At 36.5% G+C, this 25576-nt stretch overlaps 2 protein-coding genes across 2 annotated transcripts; one reads left to right on the forward strand and one right to left on the reverse strand.

Moving 5' to 3' along the window:
• Positions 1–7465: 7465 nt before the first annotated feature.
• LOC113704028 (probable lysophospholipase BODYGUARD 1) lies at positions 7466–12218 on the reverse strand. Its single transcript, XM_027225641.2, has 4 exons — positions 11100–12218; positions 10623–10951; positions 10108–10307; positions 7466–8226 (listed from the first exon to the last, which is right to left on the reverse strand). The coding sequence occupies exons 1-4, from the start codon at positions 11698–11700 to the stop codon at positions 7902–7904; spliced, it is 1455 nt and encodes a 484-aa protein (XP_027081442.1). The 5' UTR covers positions 11701–12218; the 3' UTR covers positions 7466–7901.
• Positions 12219–17835: 5617 nt separating this feature from the next.
• Positions 17836–20541, forward strand: LOC113705030 (GDSL esterase/lipase At5g41890-like). Its single transcript, XM_027226894.2, has 5 exons — positions 17836–18498; positions 18925–19055; positions 19173–19412; positions 19522–19780; positions 20117–20541. Exons 1-5 carry the CDS (start codon positions 18084–18086, stop codon positions 20383–20385), a joined length of 1314 nt encoding a protein of 437 aa, XP_027082695.2. The 5' UTR covers positions 17836–18083; the 3' UTR covers positions 20386–20541.
• Positions 20542–25576: the final 5035 nt, after the last annotated feature.

Genomic DNA, 25576 nt, shown 5'->3' on the forward strand with positions numbered 1-25576 from the left:
TGTTTTTGTCTTGAATTTTAACTAGATTTGGACATCATAATTCCCCCCTTTTTACACAAAAAAAATTGGTGCAATTTTGTCTTTTATAATTGTATTTGAAATATAGATTTCATTTTTATTCATTATTTTTGTGTCACAATTTTAAAAATTTTAGTATTAGTGGCAAAACTTTTTAAATTCATATAAATGGAAAAGCATTTTAATAAAATTTAACTAGTTCTTATAGGTGCTAAAACTTTATATCAATTATAACTACTATTTATAAAACTTCACTATTAATCCATTATCTTCAAATAAGAAAAAAATGCACAATTCAACTAATACATAAAGTGTATTAGTTAATTAACTATGGAGTTTAGGATTTATCCACTTCGATAATCGGTTGAATTTGAAAACTCTTATTTATTCATATCAAATTAACTAATAATCATTCTAAGTTAAGTAGTTACAAGTTTATTTACACTAATGAATTTTTTATTTTTTAATTATTTTTTATTCTAATGAAGTTATTACATATACAAGAAAATTAAACTAATAAGGAGGCTCATAAGTATACAACAGTTAAAAATCATTAGAGAACACATAATGATTACAAAAAATTAGGATTAATAGTTGCAAAAAGCAATAAATATTTTAAATCAAACAGTGATAAGACTAGGTTGTCACTAACGGCTATATAATGTTATCAGTGACAACAATAGCAAAGTTGTCAAAGAAAGTGCTATTAATACTGACGACTTTTAGAAAGTTGTCACTATTGCAGTTCCCGCTCTCTCCGTGACTCCTGGCGGGAATCGAATTGTGACAACAATGCAAGGTCGTCACTGATGTGTTGGCTTCCTTGACTCAATTGTGACAACTTGCCGTTTTGTGGTTAAATGACCCCATTCTGTGATGATTTTTTTTCATCACTGAGAAATTTTGTCACTAATGACCAAATTTCTTGTAGTGTTAAGAAGATGTGCTAGGGCTGGTATTGTTTTAGTTAGTAAGATCTTGTTTTTCAATTAAACTCCAACAATCTTGGTGTTACCTTTCAACTCAGTAAAACTTACTGAAGAGGTTATTTTTGGACGGTCAAGTCTGGCTGACCGAATATGTCCTCTTCTTGAACGGAGTGTGACTTTGTGTTGTACTTTTCATGATACGCACGCTAGATCGGGCCTTCTCCCTTAGAATACCTCCGATGATTAAGTTAGTTTTGTGGAAAAATGAATAATGGGAATGAAAACAGTAGAGTTCTTACTATCTTTCTTTCTCCCTCTCTTTCCCGAATGAGGGGGAGTGGTATTTATAGGGGACAAGTTGAAGGAAGGAATAGTGGGCTCCAACTCCCTAGGACCTGGCAGGGATTGAGTGTGTCCAATCTGATTTGATGGGACGGAACAGTAGACAGGTTCCGTCAGATGTCTTGTCCGCCATGCAGGTGTCAGATTCTCCGATAAGATTTCGGATGTCGTGTCATGCCGTGCACAAATCCGAGGCACCAGTTGATGTGGGAGTCATCTCGGCTATCCGCATGCAATGTCTAGCCGAGATGACCAAAATTGGTAGCGACCCGTCCCAAATAATAAAGGATTTAGCTCGGTATGGCCGAGCCGGATGGCCATCCTCACGTACAGTTTGTTTCCTACTTCCTAATTACATATAACTGTACGAGATAGAATACGGCCTAGTTTTTCAAAATAGAGTAGTACTTTGTACATTTACATGGGCTTGAAAAATTGCATGTATGAATGAGTGAATCAAAGCGGGCATGCACGAATGATTTGATTGTGTGGAGGAAACCTATTCGGAGAAAGTGAACGTTACAGCTTTCTTGCAATCATCAGCTCCTACGCTACTCTCACGAACACTAACAACATCACTTACACCGCATGCATGCCAAAGTTTTGATTACGCACCATATATACAAGTAAGTATCTATGCGATCGAGCAAAATAACCTAGATCATCTGCATCTGGCTAATTTGCTGATTACATATGTTTCTCTTTGGCAATCTTCGTTTTCGAAAGATAACATACATTTTGGATTTGCGCGATTCAGCTTTAAGTTGTGGGAGAGATCAAGAGCACCATCTTTGCAATCAAATGTCTTCTCATTTTTCATCGAAAAAAATAAAGATGCTTAATAAAATCAAGAGCTTAGGTAGTGTAACTATCCTCTTCTACTCCTAATTGAAAATCTTGAATATTTTGCTATAATAGGGCCTGACATTTATATATATATATATATATATATATATATTGAATACGAGATATCCTACTAATTTATAGAGATGATTTTTAAACTATGATTAGTTCAAATCGGAGATCAAGTACTTGACGAATATTCATCAACTTCCCGATTAGTACGCATGTTTTTCTTGCCCCCACCTCTTTGGCTTAACATTTTCCCGACCAAGTCTTACCCCTCGCTCTTCTCTTCTCGGTTGCCCACATGATCATCCTTTGATTGATGTTGGTGTGTATGAAAGCGAAAAAATAACACAAGAGCTAGCAAGACTTTGAGGGTTTGCAACCAGCTAGCGGTGGTTGAATCCTGATTTCCTTCGATGCAGTCAACATGGCTAATCATCTCATATTTTGATTCACAATCGCAATTTTCCAACTCCGCCAACTTAATGAAGGGAGAGATGTTGCTAGCTTTCATTGCTTCATTGATTTTGAAGATTAATTCTTGTGCTTATTGATTATTAGGAGAATAGCGTGCTGATTTGACACCAAGGTCATTGACAGTGGTGTCAGCATATGATTGTAGTTTCTTCTTCTTCTTCTTCCTCTGGAGGGCATGCGAGGAAGCAATGGTGGCAATTGATGACTGTAGTATGCATTTTTGTTGTTCTCTCTGAATTCTGAATTGGCGTAATTGTCTGAGCCTTGCTAAAGGCAGGAGCGGAACTAGGATTTTAATATAGGAGGGACAAACAGTCAAACGCAGTACAAATTAATATTCATTATAAAGTTTATATTATAAACTTGAATAATACTCCCTCCGTCCCATTGAAACTGTCATGCTTTCCATTTTGGTCTGTCCCAAAATATTTGTCACATACCTAAAATGGCAAATGAATTTTTCTCCTTTTTCTAATTTTACCCTTCTGACACTACCTTTAAATATGTGGGTCCAGCATAAATTGTCAAAAGAACAAGACACGCTTTGAAGTGCGTGGCTGATGCTAGCCAATGTTTACTAGCGCGTGCAGTGCAAAATAAGCAAAAAGTTAGTGTAGCTTTAATAATGTAGTGGGCCCAAAGTGTTGACTAGTTTGAATAACTTCATCCGCACCACTATAGGCAAAATTTAGACAGCTTGGCAGGGATAATTTAGGAATTACAGACAGCTATCTCTTCTTCTTGTCTACTATTGAAAAATATTCCAATTCCCGAAAAGTGACAAACTTTTCGGGACGGAGGGAGTAATATTTATGTGAATAATCAATAACTAAAGTTTAAACTATAAGAAGAAATTCTAAAGAAAAAAAAAATTACTTACCTTCAGAAAGTTGAGTTTGGTGAAGTGTCAATCCTTAAAATAGGTTTCTCGAAGTTAGGAAAGATCGATACTTGATTAAAAAAATCAAAAGGCAAAACTTTTATTGTTTATTTTTTGACAAATATTCCTATCATTTTAGTCCAAGTCAATTTAGTAGTAATAAAATTGTATCCGTGGTTGATTTTTTTCATTTTTTTTTTCTTGTCTTTGGTTCCTTTTATTTGTCATTTTCTTTTCCTGTTGGTATAGTGTTTCTTTTGATAACTATTTTAAAGTTTTAACAATCACATGTAATAAAGAAATTAAGTATTATTTTCTTAGTTGCTATTTAAGAGTTATATTAACTAATCATATACTAATATTGAAATGATACCGATCCCGTATATTACTGTAAAACAACTAAGAATTGGATTGCTATAGGACATTTTCGCAAAAAAAAAAAAAATTGAAGGAGATGCCCTAGTTGATATTTAAAAGTTAAAGAAATCCTTATTGTATACTAAGATTAATATTGATCTATTTTATATCACATGCTAGATGCCTATATGACAATTTTACAAAGAAAATTCCTTACTTATGCACATGTTGATTGGAGGGGAATTGGGGCAAGGCAACAAAACGTTGGAGATAGTTTTGTATCAAAGTAGGTGTAGTTACAAGTTTCATGTACCCCCAGCTATTAGATCCATTCGGAAAGTTGGGCTTAGATGACCTCGGGGGTTGGCTTGGACGAGCAGTGACGCAAAAAATGTCCCGCGAGACAAGGAAACAAACTCAGTAAAAAGTCAGGTCCTGGGTGGGCCTGATGCAGAAGACCCCAATAGCTAAGGTGGGCCTGGGTGGCATGACAAAATCATCTCAAATAAAAAATAAGTTGAGGTTGGCAAGCACGCAAATTGGAAAATTAGAGAGCTCCTCCCGAGTGCAGGTGGTAGAAGAAGCTGGCAACGTAGTACGTTGTCCCATTTTGAGTTTACGGTCGCGTTACAACTTACTACTAGCACCAACGCCAATACTTGTGCCACTTTCTTCTTAGCTTAACAAAATGTTTTGAGTTTGCAATTGGGCGTTACGTTCCAATTAAATCCTTTGTTAGCTGCTGTTCACATTGGCTGTATATCAGTAACTGTAGACGAGACGAAGCAAAGATGAAAGGGCCTCGTCATATCACCAAAAGTTTGGAAGGAAACAAGCATTCATTCTTGCTCCTTCCCACAACGTTCAACAAACAAAAGACCTACAAATTACCGAACCAACTACGGGACAATATGTGACTCAATTTCAAAAATCGATTAATGGAATTAAGTGCCCTTATAAATTGAAACATTTGAAATTATATTTATTTTTGTCCAAACTTTAGCATTATGGATGTTGACTATCACTAGTACTGTTAATTTCGCGCGGCCAATTTAGGGCAATGTGTCATGTCAATCCCCACAAAATCTCTCCCCCACACCAACAAGAAAATTAAAAAGAAAAAAGTAGTTGTCATATCTAAATAAGAGGGTCTTAATTGAACTGTAACCTTTGGAATTTTGGCACAATTCTTCTGATCCTACAGTCCGACAGCAAGGAAAATTGTTAGATTCTTCCTATTGAGGGGCCCCCACGTGAATGGGTTGGTGGTTGGCGGCTCTTCCTCTGGACCGTCAGGTCCTGGGGGGTCGAATCTCCGCAGCAACGTCGACTTCTCCGTGCATCTAACGTGCTAGGTCTGGTTGGGGCGCCGGGCCGGGTCGAAGTGGGATTAGTCGGGCCGCCTTTACGGAATTGACCCGGACACCCACTCCGTCGACAAAAAAAAAAAAAAAAAAAAAAAACTTCCTATTGAGGGGGGTGGGAATGAATAGCTTTTTGTTAGATCAAAATGTGCGGGCATGGATAGCAAGTAGATATTTCGATCAATGTGGCTTCCGCAGGTTGGCCAACAGATGAGTGAAAGTTATCATTTGAGCAGTGAAACGAATAAATGCCAGACCAAACTGTTTTAATAATCCAAACTTGTCCTACACTTCCCAAGACCTTTTTTTTCTGTTTTCACGACCACAAACTTGGGAGTGGAATCGAGGTCTGTTCAACTTTTTCAAGTCCGGACTCATGTAATGATTTGTCTGATTCTTACGGGAATGCTTATATGTTCTATCTTCTCCCAAAAAATTGTTGGGGGTAGATGATGTTGCATAAAATCAAGTCATTGGTTCTCTTTACCTTGTGCTTTCCATCTGATTGTAGATCTTAGAAGGGACAACTTTAAAAGTGAGTGAAAAAGGCAAAATTAATATCGACATATGGAAAGCACACTACACGTTTGTACCACAACACTACAGCATCCCCCCAAAAAGAAAAAAAAGGGAAACCGGAAATATATTATTACAAACAGAAATGGCTGCATTAATGAATACACTGAGTCGGGGGCTGGTTAAGTCATAAATGTTAGAGAAGCTTATGTTGTTGGCTGTCAATTCAATGGATTCTCAGGAGGAAATAAGGCCTTCAGAATTTGGATGAGCGCCAACCAACCAACAACATCTGCTGCTAGATGACACGTAGTACGTAAAGTCCTCGGCCAACTGCCATCCCCGTCCCTGTTTTGTGGCCATGGAATGCCAAAGTGGCCTCAGCTATTAACGCACTTCAGGACCTATGTTTTCAGAACCGGACCGGATAGCGACTCGGCCGAGGTCAGGGGTCAGGGATCAATGGGTTCGACCGGGGGTCGATAGGGGTCGAACCGGATGACGTCATAAATAAAAATTATTTAAAAATTAAAATATTATATATATAATATCTAATAATATATTGATATTAATAAAGGTATATTCATATATATTTGATATTTCAAATATATTTAACAAAAAAATACAAAGAAATTAGAACAATCAAGTAGCTATTTATATTATTTAATAAATATTAACAAGTTTAGAATTAAAATTATGAATTTAATTGAAAAATAACATCAAATTTTAGGATAATATTTATAAAGTATCAAATATTTGAGGTATATCAATAAGTTTTAACAATTTAGGGGATCAAAACATAATATTCAAAAGTTTAAATTTTTTTTAAAAAAAATTACTGTTGAACCGGAAAAACCGGTTTTTACCCTGTCCAAACCCGGTTTTTGACCGGCTTTGACCGGGTTTTAAATTTCCGGTTTTTTAATGTGACTCGGACCGGCTACCTGGCCGGTTCCCGGTTCGACCGGCCGGTCCGGTCCGAGTTTCAAAACAGAGTTCAGGAACATAGCCTTCCCTCCCCCCCCTCCGGTAGGCGTGAAAATTTTATTGTAACGATTTGATATATGTGAAAAAAAAAGGTAATAGGGATATGTGATCACGAAAAACGATGTAATTTTTCGACGATTAATAGCTGTCCAAACAAGGCCTAAAGTTCCCAGATACAATGACCTAAGTGCCCATCGAAGTTGGCTCGGTTGATGCTGGGATTGCCTAGTTAGGTTCTGGCACCGTGTAATTGGATTCGACTCCTTCTGCCGTCTTGTGTATCCTTGGGGGTGGAATGCACAAGCGCAAGGGATTAGTTGGGTCGAATGGCGGGACACCCCTGTGTTGACAAAAAAAAAAAAAGATACAGTGACCTAAGGGATGGAACGATTCACCATTGTTGAATTCAAAGAAGGCTTTTACTTTGCATTTATGTAAATTTGAATTCAAATCCTTTCACTTATAAAAAGAAAAAAAAAAGAATTTATAGATTTTTATGTTTAAAACATGCACTTGTATTACTGAATTTATCAAAAGGTTCAGTTAATAGCAGCGTAACTGCATTCAACTGGGATGAGTTCATTGCCTCGACTACAAACAGTTTGTTAATGAGAGGGAAATTCAGATTCTGTATCTCAAAACCAATTGAGCATTAATACTTATTATAGCGTATTCCATTGTATACCCAAAATGAATTAGCGAATGCTGCACGCAGTATTTCAGAAAGCAGAAGGTGAACCATGCAATTGCTGGTAAATATCAAGAACATGATCAATTCTCAACCCATCATGTGAGTGGCGACAATTAAAATTTCAATCGTCCAAAACAATTTACTAAAATGGAATGGTCGAAACTCTTAAAGTCTGCTTCTTATAGAAAAGGGACGGTGTGGAGTACCAAGCTAACACGATTGACTGACGAGGCTTTGCTGCTTGCGTTCCTCAATTATGATAGCTGATTGTTCACAAATTAACCCTACCTCCCTAAGACTTCAGTACATGTATATATGTATATATATGCAGCAGCATTCTTGGTATGAATAGAGGAGTAGAAGACTGGCCAAATCAATTTATCCAAAGTTTCATCAATGATTTGGCTAAGAAGCGATATATTTCCTTCGAAGGCGCACACGTTCCACGACCACGACAACGATTACCACCACCACAAGTTATTTGGGGTTTGTTAAAGGCTTGAAATTTTCCAAATCTCCTCGAGTTCTCGAGCAAAGGCTTTCTGTCTTCCAACAACAATGGTGATGTGATCTTTGTTTTCTACAACTTTAACTTGGGCTCGAGGCACTCTGGATTGAACATTGTAGCTGCATTCAACTGGGATGACTTCATCATCTCGACCGTGAATTACGGTCACCGCGCATTTCAGCCGGTTCTTCACCACATCCAAATATCCTTCCATTTTCCCTGCAGTCCCGCAAATAATATTGTGCAGCGTGTGCCACGCAGCATTGTGTGTGTGGCAGCAAAATCCCTCAATCAAATATGTTCTGATCCTGCAAAATATTAAGAATGCTATTCATCTTGAATTATTTCTTTTTTCTTTTTTGAAAAAAATAACAGAAGAAACTGTAATTTGACTGATTAACGACTGCATCCCACAAACTTGGACCAAAAGCCTGTGGATGATATTTATAACGCGGTAAAATTGCATTATCTAAGGCAGAACGTTTCTCACAGGTATTTGTTAAAAGTCACGAATCCGGGCAATCGGTTTACATATGCAAGTTTGAGGCATAGAATAATGATGGATGGCTTTTGGTGTTCAACAAAGAATACTATGTTCAAACTCGGTATCAGACCGAATTACTAACGAAATGATCCTTGTTATTGGTCAAAAAGAAAAATAGATGTTTGTGTTAATTAGACCAGGTTATGATAACAACTCAAACCTACCCGTCCATCGTAGTTATGCATTCCGTTACCCTATTCATATAAGAGCTTCGTCCCACTGCAAATTCAACCTCAATCAATTAACTTCTCTTTCCTATTCAGCTTAGACTTAGTGGTGCACTAAGGAGACGCTAATACAGGATTACTCAGTGTCTAGTGGTAAATTGAGCAAAACATAAATCAATGTGTTTGGATTTACCTTAAAAAACAAAGGCTTCTTGGGGCAGATTGCTGAGTTTGGACAAATATCTACATTCAAATGGAAGTAAATTGAGGCTTTACGAAATCAATTCATTAGTCTTCTATGTCATAAAACTTTATCGTCCAACTAATCTTAATTCAGTTTGGATATGCTTACTTCACCTGACCAATCCAACATATTTTGACCAAATATTACGACTTTGATACCTTTAACAGGCCGGATATAAGAATTAGCATTAAATTACGCAGACCAGAACAAAATTTGGGACATTTTCAGGACGATTTGATAAAATTTTGTTTGTTCTTAAAACCTGAGGAATACTAAAGTACCGATTCTACCCTCGTTGGAAGAGACCACTGCATCCCAAGTAGAGTTAGGAACGAATCGAGTCGCTTGCGAGCAGCTCGAATCCGAGTTCAAACTCGCTAAGTCGAACTCGAATTCAAAAATATTTAACTCATTAGCTCGCGAGCGGGGTTATCTATACATATATTTATTTTATTTTGATAGTAAAATTACATATATATATATCTAATATTTTATTACTTGTTAAAAAATTATTACTTTACTTATTTTTTTTAAAAAATGATTATTTTTTATTTTTTTAAACTTGAGCTCGACTCAAATTCAAGTCGAACTCGAGTCTTATATTGAAAACTTATCGAGTTCGAGTTTCATAAAACTAAATTAAAACTAGACTCGATTAAATCAAAACTCGACTCGAGTGGCCTCATTTGCACCCCTAATCCTAAGCTTGCGAAGAGATCTTTCTCCGAATGTCAAGAAATGGTCCCAGACTTCTTGGAAAGGTTGGGAAAACTTACCGGATTTAGACATCAGCAAGGTAGCCCAAAACTTGACGTCTGTTTGGATATTGTGGTAGCAAGGGACCAGTGTGGACGGTCGAAACGTTGTACTCATATATAGAGTATGTCAAACTTATCAGAATACTCTTTAATATTCTCATTATTATACTCATTCTCGCTGTTAAATTCAGAGTTTAAACTCTGTACTTGACAGTCAGGAGGTAAAAAGGAGTGGGAGCGTAAAAATTAAAAAAAAAAATTCTTATATTGTCCTTAAAGCACAAAGTCTTTGGAAATAAGTTGTACCATTATTTTTAATGCTCATAAATAATATTGTTGTTTAGGTGTTTTGCTAATAAATTACTAGAAGAAGAAGTGGTCTAATTTTTCTTTGTTTTTTTGGTGGGTCGGAAGCTTACTATAGTGTTGTAAGGAACACGCATACATAAGAGAGAGAGTTGAAGAGTGGCGCAAACCTGTTTCTGGTAAGTAATTTGGTAAGAAAATCCCAGAGACGGTGGTTTTTGCAGATGAGAAGGCAAACGGTTCGGCTAATATGCTCATACCAACAAGCAATCGAGGACCCAAAAGCCATCAGTGGCCATACTCGCCGAGGGGCTACTCTTCTCATCATGTACTGACTAGCTTCTACTCCCCTGGGTACTGGAAAATATGGCTGCCATTTTTGTCAAATTCCACGAATCAGTGCAAGCTTAATCTTAGTTCTAGAAATTAATTGACACCACTAGATTATGCTATCTATTTTGAAAATTTGTGAATCTTTCTTCTTCTTCTTCTTCTTTTCTTTCCCCCAATAAACGCTCATGGACCACACACACAACCAAAAAATAATAATAATAATAATCAAGCATGGGATCATCCTATCAACTGTATAAAGTTCGAAATAAAAGCCACCATGTAGAACTCCTTGGAGATTTAAGTGCATCATTTTGATTTATATACTGGGATACTAGTAGCGTATAAAACTTACAGGTGCTAGAAGAGTTAAGGATTTGACGGAGGCAGGATGCTTGACAGAGAGTGCAAGAGCCAAGATGCAGCCCAAAGAATGGGCGACGATGTGGAAAGACTTGACCTTGTGTGGCTCCAGAACCGACCTCTCAATCATCTCCACATGTTCCCTCAGGGTGTAGAGTGAATCCGTTGGCTTAGGGCTCCTTCCAAAACCAAGCAGATCAACCGCAATGAATCGATACTTAGACTTGGCTGACTCGGAGAAGTTTGGGAACAATGTTTCCGTCCAAAATGCTGAAGATGAGATGAAGCCGTGTATGAATATCACGTCTTCTTCCACATTATCTGCTCCACCGCCAAAGAGAAAAACAAAAAAAAAAGAATTACTATCTACTACAGCTACTAATGCAACACTAGCTGCAGTCAATGATCGGTCAAATTCACGAAGGAAAAATCTTGAAGCTCAAGGCGCGCAATATTGGTGCGGCTTTACCTGTGGCTCCTTGGACCTTGACGTATAAGGTCTCTTTGCAAGAAGACGCCCAGGAGTTGCAGGTTTTACAATCACAATCTGACCACCTTGGCATGGGAGGATGGGGGGGTTGGTGGGCGGCCCTGATTTTACCTTGCAGCATTTCAACAATGGTGGAGTTGACGGTGAACGTTGAGCGTAGCGTTCCTCTTCCTCCTCCTCCCCTCTTGGTATTCTTGTCGGGTTTCTGAATGACGGCGCGGCTGTTGACGGTGAGGCGGTTGACGGTGGACTTAGAGACCCCGGAGAGCAATGCAGGGCGAGTGTAGAGAGTGTCGGAGATCTCCTCCAGCTGCAACTTGGTAGAGGTGAGGCATACGACCTTTTTAGACTCTCCTTGCTCCGAGACTAGGATTTTGCCACTGCTGGTGATGGCTTCTTTAGCCGAGGAGCAGTAACAGGGCTTCCGTTCTGCCTCCACGAAAAAATCTATCACTTTGTACAAGTAACACAGCGCAAAATCAAGCAGGTCTAGAACAGAGAACATGATCAAGCTGAGCAAATGGTTCAGAAATCTGCCAGTCATTAGTAGGGCCGATCTAGACCGTGCCTTAACTTCCATTGCAAAACTAATGATATATATACTAGTATAAAATTTGAGAAGAAAGCTTTTTAAGTACGTGCCACCGCCTGGCTGGCCAGACCAGCCCAACGAAAAGAGCGGTGGCGGGCCGGTTCAAAATCGATCCGAGCAAGAGTTAACTCTTGGGAGGTGGTGGTGGTGGTGGGGGGTCACGGAAACATTATTGGTTTTAATGCAACCATTGCTGGAAATGGTAAGAAGGAAATGTTAATAACAGTAGAATGAAAATGTCAAGGCAACCCGCGGGTCCTCCTCAGTGGAATCTGTTTTCTGAGATCAGCTTGGTCGAATTACGAAGCAATATACAAGGAAAATGATCTGGAAGGGAAAGAGAAAATGGGTGGTAGGTTCTTTGTTTTCTCAAAGTTTAGAGAAGAAATAATTGTAGTCCTAATTTGGAGGTAACCCACCAATGCACTACTACTGCTGCTGCCAGTACTAACTCTTCTGTCTTTCTACGATAACATCCAACAACAACGCTCTCTCTTAGTTAACTTGCTCTTCTTGCTTTACTTATTGGAAGGTTTTGTAGGCAAAAAAAGACTGAAGAAAAAGAAAAAAACAAGAAACAGAAGGGCGGCGATTTAGACACGTATGTACAGGTAACAGATGAAATGAATTCATTTCGATGTTGTTTTACATTAAAATGGGTTTGCTGGTCAATGGCAAAAAGGTTGGTGGTGGTTGAACCTCTCGGTGAAGTTGCATTTCTGCTCAAAATCCCATATCTCAGCCTTGCCTTTCTTCCTCAACCTCTTCTTATCAATTTTAACCAACATTATTGCCATTTATTTATTTGTTTTTTAAATACTACTATATTTATTTCTAATACAAGCAGCTGTCCCTGGCTCCAGAACCACCCCAAAAAGATGTAGTAGAATAAAGACACATGAACTCTATCACTAGGTTCTCTTACCAAAACTACTAGCTACTAGCTGAAGTAATTAGGGCAATACCTGAAGTAATTAGCTTTTATTCAGAAATAAAAAAGTTATTACGACTCTTTGGATATTGCGTCAAATACGACTCTTTTATGTGAAATTTTAATTTAAGCCTTTCGGAACAGTAGCACCGGAATTTTTATTTTATTATTTTTTAAAAAAAAAAATTTTATTGGATGTGTTAATGTGGAGGTGCTAGTATATTGTTGAATAATTTATTCTCCAAACTGAATTTTATTTGTAACTCATGCCAAATGAATTAATGCATTTTTAAGACTAGTAGAATATTCACACGTAACCTCTCCATCTTAACTTTGTGTTTTTCAACACTAGGAATTACTAGTAGCTACGCATGCACAAGTCATAACCCCCCCTCGAGTCATGTCATAATGAGTGCAATTATCTCCTTTCTCGTAACTCCCCAACATAAAATTATGAATATTTTTTTATTTTTCCAGTTGGAACTCTCATTTCTTGGTCGTAGAAAAGGTTCCCCTTCTTTTATTCTGTTGTTTGTTTGTACACCATCCAGTTATCATTTATTTATTTATTTATTTATTTTTGGGTATCGAAGGAGATAGCACAATTCGCATCATAACTGCATAGTTAAGGTTCTTAATGTTAGGATCGATCTTAAAAATGGCCAAGGTTGAAGCTTGTACGGGACTCTCCTAAAAAGATTGTAAGAAAAATGTAAAGTTCAGGCTTTAATTATTTATTTTCTAAGCTAATATAGTTCATGAAAATAAATGTAAAGATGGGATGTAGTATTGTTTAAAATACCGATCGAGTATAATAATATCTCCAGCTTGAATCATTAATATATTTTATTTTTGTTTCATAAAATGTAGATACAAAGTAAATTCTGATAATGCAATTAGGTAACATTTTTAGAAAATGCACCTACCCTAATCAAATTTGTAATTCTAAAGTCATAAATTCCTATTATTATTAATACCATAAAATTTTCCAACAACTCTGCGTGCAGTCCATACTTTGAGGGGCAAATGTAAACTTTTCAAACGTAAAGAGGCCCCAACCCAAAGGCAAAAGACCACAATGTGTGGGTTCAATTTATTGCATCGTCTCACACCACATGACTCCCGGCCCATACCCTGAGGAGCCACTAATTGCCTTCAGGTCAGCCACAGTGTGGACTAGGATTACAACATGCAACTCATGCATGGCTTTGTAGTTTGTATCGTCCGAGCGGTTCATTAAGCACTAAGCAGTACATAATAACCTGGCTGGCTGACGAAGATATGATAACCGGACCTGTATCAATCATCAGGCAATAGCTTAATTTGACGATTGGTATGTATATATTTCCGTACTTAGATAACATAGGATACAATGGAAATGCAAGATTTGCTTCCATTTTCATCAAGAAGCTTGAAAAAGACCTAGGCCTCTTGCATTAAAAGTTTATGGTTTGTGGACTGGACGAGAATTGGGATCACAGGATTTTAGTTGGTAGTCCGCGACTTATTAAAGAGCATTAATTGGAAAAATATATGTATATACACGCACACACATTAAGTCAAACTTATATGCAAACACGAAAAGCCACAAGTTCAAGCCTAAGCAGTTCGAGGATTATATCAAGAAACAATTCCGCGACCACTTGGAGGAGGAAATAGAACGCAACGGATCTTCTGTTCCACATCCTGTGCCACTCTCTGTCACACTTTTTATTATATTGCTATTTCTCCTACGTAAATATCATGTTTTAGTTCTTTTTTTGTTTCCTTAAGATCCAATAACTATTAATTGAGTAAAAAATAAATACAGCAGCTTCAAAAAAGCAATATATAATAGAAAATTAAAAAATATAGTAGAAAATTCATAAAAAATCTCATTTTTTTATGCATTTTGATTTTTTGAATTTGTAATTTTGTATATTACTCAATTAATAGTTATTGGATCTTAAGGAAACAAAAAAAAAAACTAAAACATGATATTTACGTAGGAGAAATGGTAATATAATAAAAAGTGGGACAGAGAGTGGCACATGATGTGGGACAGAAGATCCATTGCGGAAATAGAAGCTTCCAAGAAAAGTAGAACCTTAAAAAAAAAAAAATCACTAGCATCCCCGAAATATACACGCGCGCGCAATATCTTATGCAATTTTGATAATTTCGCAAGAAATCCAATGCTTTCTTTATAGAATTGAAAGATGAATCAAATTATTTAATGTTCAAATCAAGGTTGACTTGATAAGAACTCGTTCAACAAGCCAAGTTTGAATACCATTTTATATTTGATGACATTCAAATTTGATTTAAAAAAATCATTCAAACTCAATTCGGTAAATTTGAACATTAGCGTATTTTGTTTGATTAAATTTGTTTATATCCCTATTTCCTTGCCCTTGATGCGCTGATATTTTACGATATTCAAGAAATATTCCATCAATTTAGGAAAAAATTAATCAAGAAACAAGGAAAAACATTTCATCGGCCAGTGCATATATTGTTTTTCTAGAACGACCTAATAGAAGATACTAATCTATATATCAATATATTTGAAGATAACTTTTCAGATTTCATCTCCTAGAAAACTCCAAACCTCCTATCCTTTTGTCTTAGAAATTTTATTTTTTAATTAGATAAAACAACATTTAATGTTTAGATTATAGGAAAACCATATTGAAGCTATCAATTAGCTGCGATCCTTAAGTCGACTAATTAAAGAAAACCTAACATACCATCTCAAATAAAAAACTTGCCAAACTTATAAAAGACTATAATTCAAAAAAAATATAAATGACCATAACCAAAAAGAAAGTAACAATACTCCACACCATTTAATTTGGCAAATGCAATGTAGTAGATTAGGAAAATTACTCTCAACTTCGTATCCTTTCTTCTTAGAATTTTAACCTATTTTAATTAAATAAAACAACATTTCATTTTCGGATTATATACTTATCACATCAAAGCTATTAATTAGCATATTCTAATGTGAACTAATTAAAGAAAACCTAACATATCACTTCAAATTAAAAGCTTATCAAACTTATAAATGAGTATAATTCAGTAAAATACAAATGACCGTAATAAAAAAAGAAATACCATTATTTAAAACCATTTAATTTGGCAACACTAAGATTAAAGGCTGTGTTGTAAATTAAGAAAATTAAGACAGACATTCAAATCAATATAGAAACAACAATATTCCAAACCTTCTTTCGGTAATTTTAAATTAAGTATGTAAATATATTTTTCCTCCTTAAAAAAATTCTTGACTCATTGAATGTCTTTATATTTTACTCGCCAAATTCACTTTATAATAGTGTAACATTGACAATATGTCAAGTTATATTTTAAATAAAAAATGAAAAAAATTAAGACTCTCAGACAAATAGATGTGAAAAATGTCGATCACAATTAATAAAAAAAAAATTCCAACACACATAGAGCATGTTATATACATATGTTAAGTATACACTTATTTGAAATTTTTAATCTTTTTCATATACTCTATCATGTATTGCAATTTATAAGTATATATTATTATTTTGAATTGAAACATAAATCCTCACATAACACGGGTCAAAATGCTAGTTGATCAAGAACTTGGTGGATAAAATATTTATTTGATAGGTATCTTTTCTTTAAGAAAAAACACCAAGTGCCTGAACGTGTCGCATTGACTATTTCTTCTGCCCATAGTTGTTAAAGTTGCTCAGGGCTGTTGCATGGCCATTCAATACTAATCACCAGTGTTAAATGTCTCATCATGCTTTCTCAACTTTTTACGGTCTATCCTTTTCGTTCTTTTATTGTCACAAAAATTTCAAACCAATTTATCACAGCTGAGCCTTCAACCAATCTAGTCGTTAGGAATTAAGAAATTTGACCAATTCTGGCAACACGGTTCATCCTTCCACACACAGTTTAACCTCCCCTCCTCTCTCTCTCTCTCTCTCTCTCTCTATATATATATATATATATGTAACTTTTATGGAATGATAGTGTATTGATTTTTTAACAATAGCAATTACGGAAATATATCACGTGTGCATAGCTTGAATTTTAAATTTAAATTCATGTTACGTGGCATGATTTAAAGTTGTTAGTGTAAAATTTAAAGTTGTTAGTGTAAAAAAAATTGCACACCTTATGAAAAACTTACCCTATATATAATAGTTGTTAATTTAATTACCCATTTTCGATCTCTTAGGTAGCATGTTTAATTGAAAACAATTGATGAGTCATTTGGATAGTTGAGTTTTACCCATATTCGCATCCAATTCTTCTCCAATTAAATTTTCTCATAATTTCTCTCTATTCTAATAACTTAATCTATTTTCATAAAATTGATTATTTTTGTTATACTTTTCTACTTTCTTCTAACAAACTATATTTTTATTTATAAATCCACTTAATTTATTTTATCCATATATACTAATTTTATTTAGTATTATTTAAATTGTTACTTAATTAATGTTGCTAGAAACTTAATATTTGTTCATGGAGAATATCTGGTATTTAGTTGAATACAAATATACATATATATTTAGGTTTTAAATTAATTTGAAGAATATCTATCAACCTTTTCGTAGACCTTGCATTTCTTATGTATAATAGTATTGTATTTAAATAAACGTATGCATAAAAGTTTTCAAAGATTAATATGGTACACGAGCACTTAGATACATTTAGTTTTGTAAAATAAATATTTATGAATATGTAAGAAAATTGTTTTATTTTTTCCTCGAGTTATTCATGCTTCCATAAAACTTGCAACTAACACTAATAATAATTTTTTTTTTAAAATCATGCTAATGTACACATCGTTAAATCCATGAAACATGTGCAAAAATTGAATTTCAAATCCAAATTTTATATAGTTATCATTCATCCAAAATTGATAGCATATATTCCGTTAGTATATGAAAGATTAATCATTGATTATATATGCAATTATAATCATCAGCCGAACCACAAAAAATAAGTTTAAAATGCATCTAACTGATTATTAGAAATAAACATCTAGATACAGATACCAACTAACCGTCTATCAACATGAACCCCCCCTCCCCTTGTTTTGATCCCCCGCCGCGGTGTTGGTTGTGGGAATCATCTAGATAGAAACTTTGTTCGTCTCCACTTTTTATATATGAAAAGATAGTGTTGTGCTGACAACCTAAATGCAAAAATCTAGAGGTAAAACGTTCAAGGTCGAGTTAGCTTCGTCATCCAACATTCATGCACTCATAAGGACTCAGATATTTTGTAAATTTCATATATCTCAGGCCAATAGTTACTAACATCATCCATCCTCTTTGCTGTAACTAATTTAGCTGCAGGCACCTAATAAGAACTACTCAACAAGAGCCAGGAAAATTTGCATCAGACTCCACTGGTGACGAATATAATTTGCATCAGGCTCCACTGGTGACGAATAGTTTTGATGGAAGAATTCATCGAAGACGCTTTCAATAATTGTACTACATTCTTCAAGCAAAGTCATGCAAACCGTGTGGCTTGTAATCAACGTACAAAGCCCTTTGACAGTAAATACACGCACACACTTATATATGTGTCTACCACGATTGGTGCTGGCTCTGATCCCGTGGCAATATTCATGACAATAATGGAGATCCATACATTTTGCGCAATATTGGTTGTCATCCAATTGCACGTTTTCCCCTGCGTTTCTTTAACTTCCTTTGTGTTCGGAGACTCATTGGTGGATGCAGGGAACAACGACTACTTGTTTACGCTATCTAAGGCGGATTCTCCACCTTATGGCATCGATTTCCTCCCTTCCGGGGGAAGACCGACCGGAAGGTTTACCAATGGCCGCACAATTCCAGATATAATTGGTAGTAGTAATTAATTTGTTCCTCTGCCTTGCTAAAGTTTCTAACCTTTTTTCTTTCTTTTTACTGTAATATTCTTTTTGAGGCAATGACTGGGAAGGGGGAACCTTCTGCCACAACCTTATGATTTGCACACTGTAAACCCATATGCGCTCTTCTGAGTAAAACAACAGACAATCTGTACCTGTCCAGAGGATTGACCAAAAAAGGAAAAAACTATAAACTTCCAAACTTGGTTGGTAGTAATTTAGGAGCAGCCCACTCTTGGGTAGGTTGGGGGTTGCTCCAGAGTCGCTTAATCGCGTTACAAACTCCGAACCTCATTCATTAATTCAGCAGAGTAATAGTAGTAGCTTCCAAGTCTTAGCACGTACTGTTAATTCAATAATTTTCACGAGCAAGTAATTGCATGGCTTCTAATGTACTCAGGTCAAGTTCTTGGGGCCACGTCATTTCCTCCGCCTTGCCTGGCCCCTAACACTACATCAAACGCCATTCATGAAGGAATTAATTATGCTTCAGGAGCTTCAGGGATTTTGGACCAAACGGGAACGTTCTTTGTCTGTATTCCTTGCTTTTCTACCATTCACTAGTAGTTAATGACTTAATGCATAATAGAGTATTAAGGAGGCGTTACTAATCATTTATTTTTTTTGACTTGTGTTGATGCTTCACAGATAGGAAGACTGACGCTGAAAGAGCAAATTGGGTATTTTGAAAAGAGTAGGTCATACATGGTGAATCTAATGGGAGAAGAGAAGACCAACGAACTCCTAAGCAAAGCAATCTTCTCCATTACAATTGGATCAAATGATATTCTCAGCTATTTCCGACCATCCTTTCCCTTTTCTGGTGACAAAATAGCTCCAGAAGTGTTGCAAGATCATATGGTTTCCAACTTAACCACGCAGCTTAAGGTATCATAAAAATACTAGTGGGTTATATACATTGATGGGAAGCGCGATCGCTACTGGTTCTTGGATGTATAATACTCGGCAATCATAATAAATAAATGTTTTTGTGAAGCGACTGCGGTGGTTAGGTGCTCGAAAATTCGTGGTAGTTGGAGTTGGACCTCTTGGATGCATCCCTTATGTCCGTGCCACCCGCCTTATCCCAGAGGGAGAATGTTCGATTGAAGTAAATTCGGTGGTGAGAGGCTACAATAGCAAACTAAAAGAAGGGCTGAATCGACTCAACAGAGAGGTGGGATTTGGAGCTGTATTCGTGTACGCCAATTCCTACGATGTCTTCAGAAGAATGATACGAAATTATCATCAATACGGTGAGTTGGTTAGTTATTTATTGAACAAAACAAGAAGAAAAAAGAGTTCCATTTCTTTTCTTTTCTTTTCTTTTCTTTCGATGGAGAATCTTGATTTGGTGCTGTGTTGGTGGTACGGGTATAAATTGTATTGAAGGGAAGGGGTGGGGACTGGGGAGGGGAAGGTAACCACTTTTAACATCTTATAATTAAAAGTTTTGATGGTTTATTCGGATGGGGCATCCTCCTGAAATTCAGACAAGTAGTAGACTAGTAGTATGAATTGTGGAGTGATTCCTGATAGTAGTACTTGTTTGGATATTATTTTGGGATGGATCGATAATAATTGATTGGCAGGATTCGAGAATGGGGATGGTCCCTGTTGTGGTGGCTATTTCCCTCCATTTGTTTGCTTCGAAGGAAAGGGGAAGACGGCAAATGCAAGCAGCTCATTTCTGTGCAGTGATCGAGCAAAATATGTGTTCTGGGATGCATTTCATCCAACAGAGGCAGCTAATCTCATAGTCGCAGAGAAGCTGTTAGATGGCGATCCAAGTGTGTGCTCCCCCATGAACATTCGTCAGCTTCACCACTCCCCCATCATTCCCATTCACCAACGGAGCTAAGACTCCTTCTTGCTTCCATTCACACAATTCGGACTCAATCCAACATCAACATCAACATCTACTGATCATAATGGATGATTTATCAAAGCATTATTAATGTAATCTGCTTTTATACTACTACACTAGTAGCAGTACTAGTATTGATTCAAGTTGCTACTATCACACTCTGGACAATATTTCGTTTACCATAATACTCTTTTTTAAGTACAGGAAGCTTAATTTAACAATCAAAGCAAAAAATAAATAAATAAATTAGTTCCAGGAAACCATTGAGAATTTTTTTTTTTTTTGTTCTTGGTGCAGTAAATATGTACTTACTACATGAGGTGTTGGGCGATGAGAGACAGGCTGTAAATAATAATAATAATAATAATAATAATAATATTGGGGGTGGATTTTGAGAGTGGCTTCTCTGATATGATACTTATTATTATTATTACGGTCAGTGTTGCTGGTATATAGGTATGGAAAAATAATTAATTGCGTGTATTGACTTTTGAGCCGATCATCAATTACTCCAATGGAACAACTCAGGGACCGGTTAGAGCGTACACCGCCCAGAAATTTGGTGGCAGCACGTGAGCTGTTTAGTGAGGCTTTGCATCTCTCTCTCTCTCTGTGGAATTTGCAGAGATTTAGGGGTAACACCATCCTGCATTGTCGCAACTCCTTGGAACTATTAGAAAATTGCAGTGCAGTTGGCAGTTGGCCGGCCCTCAGTGATAATAATAATCCTCTTTCTAGCTCCCAAAGTCAAAGATACACTTCAGATGCTATTAAAGAAAACAAGGGACCAACTGGGGTTGGGCCAAGTGGTAAGCAGCTTGGTTCCGCTTAAACAGGTCTCGGGTTTGAAACCTGGCGTATGCAGCTACCTTGTTGGGAGATTCACCCACCATAGCCAGGTGTGCGACTCGGGTCGACCAACGGATTAGTCAGGGCAAAGCCCTGGATACCGTGACAGGCAACCAAAAAAAAAAAAAAAGAAAACAAGGGCAATGACGAGTCAATTTCCTCCCACTCTTTTTTTTTTTCATTATTTTTTTTTTCTGAAAGGAAGTGAGCCCATTTTCACATTCCTTACGGATAGTCTCGTGCTGTGCTCGAATACTCTAATAATAATAATATGTGTTTAGATAGTAGACTATTTGGAATAATTTTTTTTAAAAAAAATATTGTAGCGTCTTTTTTTTTTTTTTGGATATAATGTACGTAAAATAAAAATGATGTTTGAAAAATGTGTTGATTATACGAGCAAAATAAAATTTGACAAATAGTTTTTTGTTATATTTGATTGATAATGAGTGGAATGAGTTTCCGTATATGCAAAGTAGTTTTCTATTATTCCTAGGCAAAATTTTTTAAAAAAACAAAATAAAATGCTACTCCATGCTCTTTTCTCAACGAACGCTAGTCCATTGCAAGATCAAACATAGCTCATTAAATAAAGAGTAACAGGCTCAAACAGAAAAATTCATGCGTAGAAAACCTAATTTAGCAATACCACGCAATGGTGGAAAATAATAATTTTGCTCAGTGGGCATAATAATTTTTGCACACGACTTCTCTGCTGCCAAGAGAAATATTGGTGTAGGGTTGGCTTTCCCATTTTGCTCATTTTTTTTCCCAAAAATTCAACTGACCATTCCAATCAAGTCCAAAGGCACTTTTGTCGACGCTGCTGCTATAATTCGATCATACGCACATAAACAATTGTGCCAGAAAGCCTTCAAACTGCTTATTCAAAAAAAATTTTCAGTGGACTTTCTTTATTATAAACATTTCATAAACTGGCCTCAGAAAAGCAAAAACATTAAGAAGTTGTCGAAAACAAGCACTTGGTGGTGCTGAAAAGAACCAGCAAGGAAGATTTACTTGTCCTTAATACCCTAAAAATTGGATGCTGTCATAATAGCTTTGCCTTGATTATATGTTGTTCTTCCAAATTTTATTTATTTATTTTTATTACTATGAAAAATTAGTATTGGTACCTTACATTCTTTTTTTTAGGGGGAAAAAAGGAATGGAGAAGAAAAAGAGACCAGCTACGGACTTCTGCAGGTATTGTCCGCTTTCCACAAGGCTCTTCGATTATTTTGGAAGCATGTAGTCCAGCCCATAATGAATATTGTGGGTTTCGGGCGTTACTCCCAATTACCCAGCGGTTACCCCCAAGTTCACATTCAAATTGAAAGATGAAGTCCAGCCCATTAGAAATCACCCACAATGGCCTGTGACGCCGTAACAATATTGAGTAATCAGATTTTAGGATCCTGGGAACTGCCATCGAATTCGATCGACGAGCAGGAGGAACAAAACCCAGAGCAGAAAAAAATTTGAAAAAAAAATGGGATACGTACTGAGAGTGAGGACAGCATCGTTCTTCGCGGGTGCAGCGGTGGCTTCTGCCATGGGAATTTATGCTCTGCAACAGGATTACAAAAATGCCCATCGCACCCATTCTCAACAGGTTCCTGCTTCTTCTCCTTCTTCTTTTGACCTTTTTTTTTAAGTTTTCTTTCCTGTATACGTTCCTTTTGTTTTCCATTTCTGCGAATAGTTAATTACAGATATTATTCCTCATATCCATGCCCGTCTATGTATATCTGTTGAGCTTTATTTTGATTTAATTGGATGAGGGAGAAAAGCCTAATGCTATTACCGGACAAAAATGGAAGTCAGAGAGGGATTTTTTCTTTCTTTTTTATGCAAATAGAAATTTGGATGAATGACCATGTTCTTTAAGGGATGAGCTCTTGCTTTTCATCTGTTCTGAAGTTCCAACTTGCCTTTGCTCTGAGGGTTTGATGTGTGTTAGTAAAGATGTTTTCATGCTTATAAACTTATGCTTTTGAACAGTTCAAAGGTGGGGGAAAAGAAATAAATCAAAAGAATTCTTAGTTAATACAAGACGTTGGTCGCCCTACTTGATTTTTTTTCCCTTTTTGTTTGTCTGGGACTTGGATTTTATAGGTTTATGATTGACCACGATATGCAGTTGTTTAGTGCAGACAAAGTCTTTTCTAATGGGACGGAAAGCAGTTAAGGATTTTGTTCTGGATTATGAGATCATTTTGATGGTCTATTTGTGTAAATCTTGGGATTTGCGGTTCTTTCTTTTTGGCACTAAAATGTGCTAATTTGACTACTTCATCAGTTAAAATAGCAAAATGTCAACTTTGTCTGCAGTTACAGATGTAGCCGTGCTACCTTAACATTGGAAGCAACTGGCCTGCTGTAAAATTATGCGAATCAACTGTCATTACCTTAGAACTTAATTGACATTTAATAGTAGAGGGTAATGGTATATTGGTAGAGGGTAATGGTGTATTTAAGTTTGTTTAATATGGCCGTGAAAATTATATCCGCACCACTTACAATGTTGGTGGTATCTTGCTTCAAAAATTATTTTTCTTTTTGTTTTTTGTGGCATTGTTGTTTTTATGTTACCATTTTTCTCCCCCTCCTTTAGGCGATTGGCCTTTACCAGTCTTTGGAGGGAAGGATCTCAGCTTTGGAAAAGTCACAAGAAGTTCAGCCTGCAAAATCTGTTCAAGCTGCACCTTAGAAGTTATAAGCTGTGCTTTTCTGAGTAGCAGTTGACTACTTCTCGACCCTTTTGAGGTTTCAAGCATATTTAGGTTTTGTTGTGTAAGGGTTCTGTGTGATGGAAAACCAAACTGTCTTCACATCAGAATTTCACTAGTTATGTATTCATAGTGGGAATCAATGGAATGGACCTTGAATTTGCAACTTCTCGTGGTTTATTGTGTTTGTTGTAGCTTTTATTCACAGGAGTTTGTTTGTTGTGAATATCTCATCGACAAATAATATGACTTATTGAATATTTCTTTCCAATATCACTTGGTCTCAACCTTTAACAGTGGATGGTCATGTTGTGACTCAAGCCAAGGCCTTTGCTGGATGCGAACTGGAGTATATCTCTTTCAAAGACAACTTTTGGCTGTTCCAATGCTATTCATTTTGCTTCAAAGCCAAAAGTGTCTAATGACTAAGGTAGAGCTCAAATCACTCATTTAAGTATTTGTCGTGCAACATCTAATGAACTCACTTGAGTGTTCCATACAAAGGTATCTTATTGCTGATTACCATCTTTTGTATTGGCCTGCATGTCATTATGACCTCATTGCATCTCTTAGAATTTCTCTGCTCTGTTCTTTGTTTTGAAACACATCAATGGAGATCAACTGAGCACTGAATAAGTGCATTGTAGGATAGCAGCTAGCTATTCAACAAGCATGAATTATACCTTTGCAATCTGCTGGAAATAGCCCGTGTACTTTTAGTTGTACTTTGGCTGATTTCTTTTTCCTTCCTTTTTCTCTCTCTTCATATTTTGTGTAAAAATAATATGTTATTCTTTTTGGTCATTGTTCTTCATGTTCACTATCCTAACTCCCAATTTCTTTGGCCCTGGGCATTTCCTCCCCTTTCTGTGCGTCTTCCAGGTGCCTAGGTCTCTTCGTGAAATGTGGAGTAGTAGCTGCCTACTCCTAATCGTTTTAGTTACTGTTTTTCCTTTCTTACTATAATTTTTTCTTCTCATTTTTTTCCATTAAACTCGGAGATTCTTTTGTGGAAATAAGTCACATCACTCATTATACTAAGGTATAGGCCCTCTGACAATTGGTACTGAGCTTCGAATGCAGCTTAAGAAGATGAGGGAGGAGGGGCTGGAATGGTTGTCTCTGACAACCGTTCCGGAAGGTCCACGGCCATGATTAGGCCAAAAAAATTTATGCGGTTCAGATCACTCCTTGTAACTCGATTTTCACGCCATGTGGGATCCACAAAAATGTTGTTCTAGTGTTACTCGCTGTTGTTCTATTATTACACCTTGTACAGATGATGTTACACCGTGTGCAAATGGTGTTACACTTTCCGGAACGGTTGCTCTGACAACCGTTCCAGCCTCAGATCCGAAGATGAGTAACTAATTACACGTCGTAGCATTTCATTTGTCTCATATGGTGTATCATGTACCATATGTATTTGTTAGATATAGCTCTGTGTACCTATTGTCTATTGATTTGCAGTTGGGTAACTGGTCAAACATGGTTGAGCAAAACTGCTGCTGCTGAAGGGAAGCTTATTTGTCTGTGTGGCCTTGGCATGTTACTCGGCACGAGAATTGCAGAACGTTTTGGTGGCTTGGAAGAAGTTTGCAAAT

This window comes from Coffea arabica, chromosome 8e (assembly GCF_036785885.1).
Source record: "Coffea arabica cultivar ET-39 chromosome 8e, Coffea Arabica ET-39 HiFi, whole genome shotgun sequence".
Lineage (NCBI taxonomy): Eukaryota > Viridiplantae > Streptophyta > Magnoliopsida > Gentianales > Rubiaceae > Coffea > Coffea arabica.

Coding starts and splice junctions, on each gene's coding strand:
- LOC113704028 (XM_027225641.2), bottom strand. CDS start 11,700: ATGGAAGTTAAGGCACGGTCTAGATCGGCCCTACTAATGACTGGCAGA. Junction 10,952..11,099: donor CAAGGTCCAAGGAGCCACAG/GTAAAGCCGCAC, acceptor GCGGTGGAGCAG/ATAATGTGGAAGAAGACGTG. Junction 8,227..10,107: donor AAATTACTTACCAGAAACAG/GTTTGCGCCACT, acceptor AATATTTTGCAG/GATCAGAACATATTTGATTG.
- LOC113705030 (XM_027226894.2), top strand. CDS start 18,084: ATGGAAGAATTCATCGAAGACGCTTTCAATAATTGTACTACATTCTTC. Junction 19,413..19,521: donor ACTTAACCACGCAGCTTAAG/GTATCATAAAAA, acceptor GTTTTTGTGAAG/CGACTGCGGTGGTTAGGTGC. Junction 19,781..20,116: donor ACGAAATTATCATCAATACG/GTGAGTTGGTTA, acceptor ATTGATTGGCAG/GATTCGAGAATGGGGATGGT.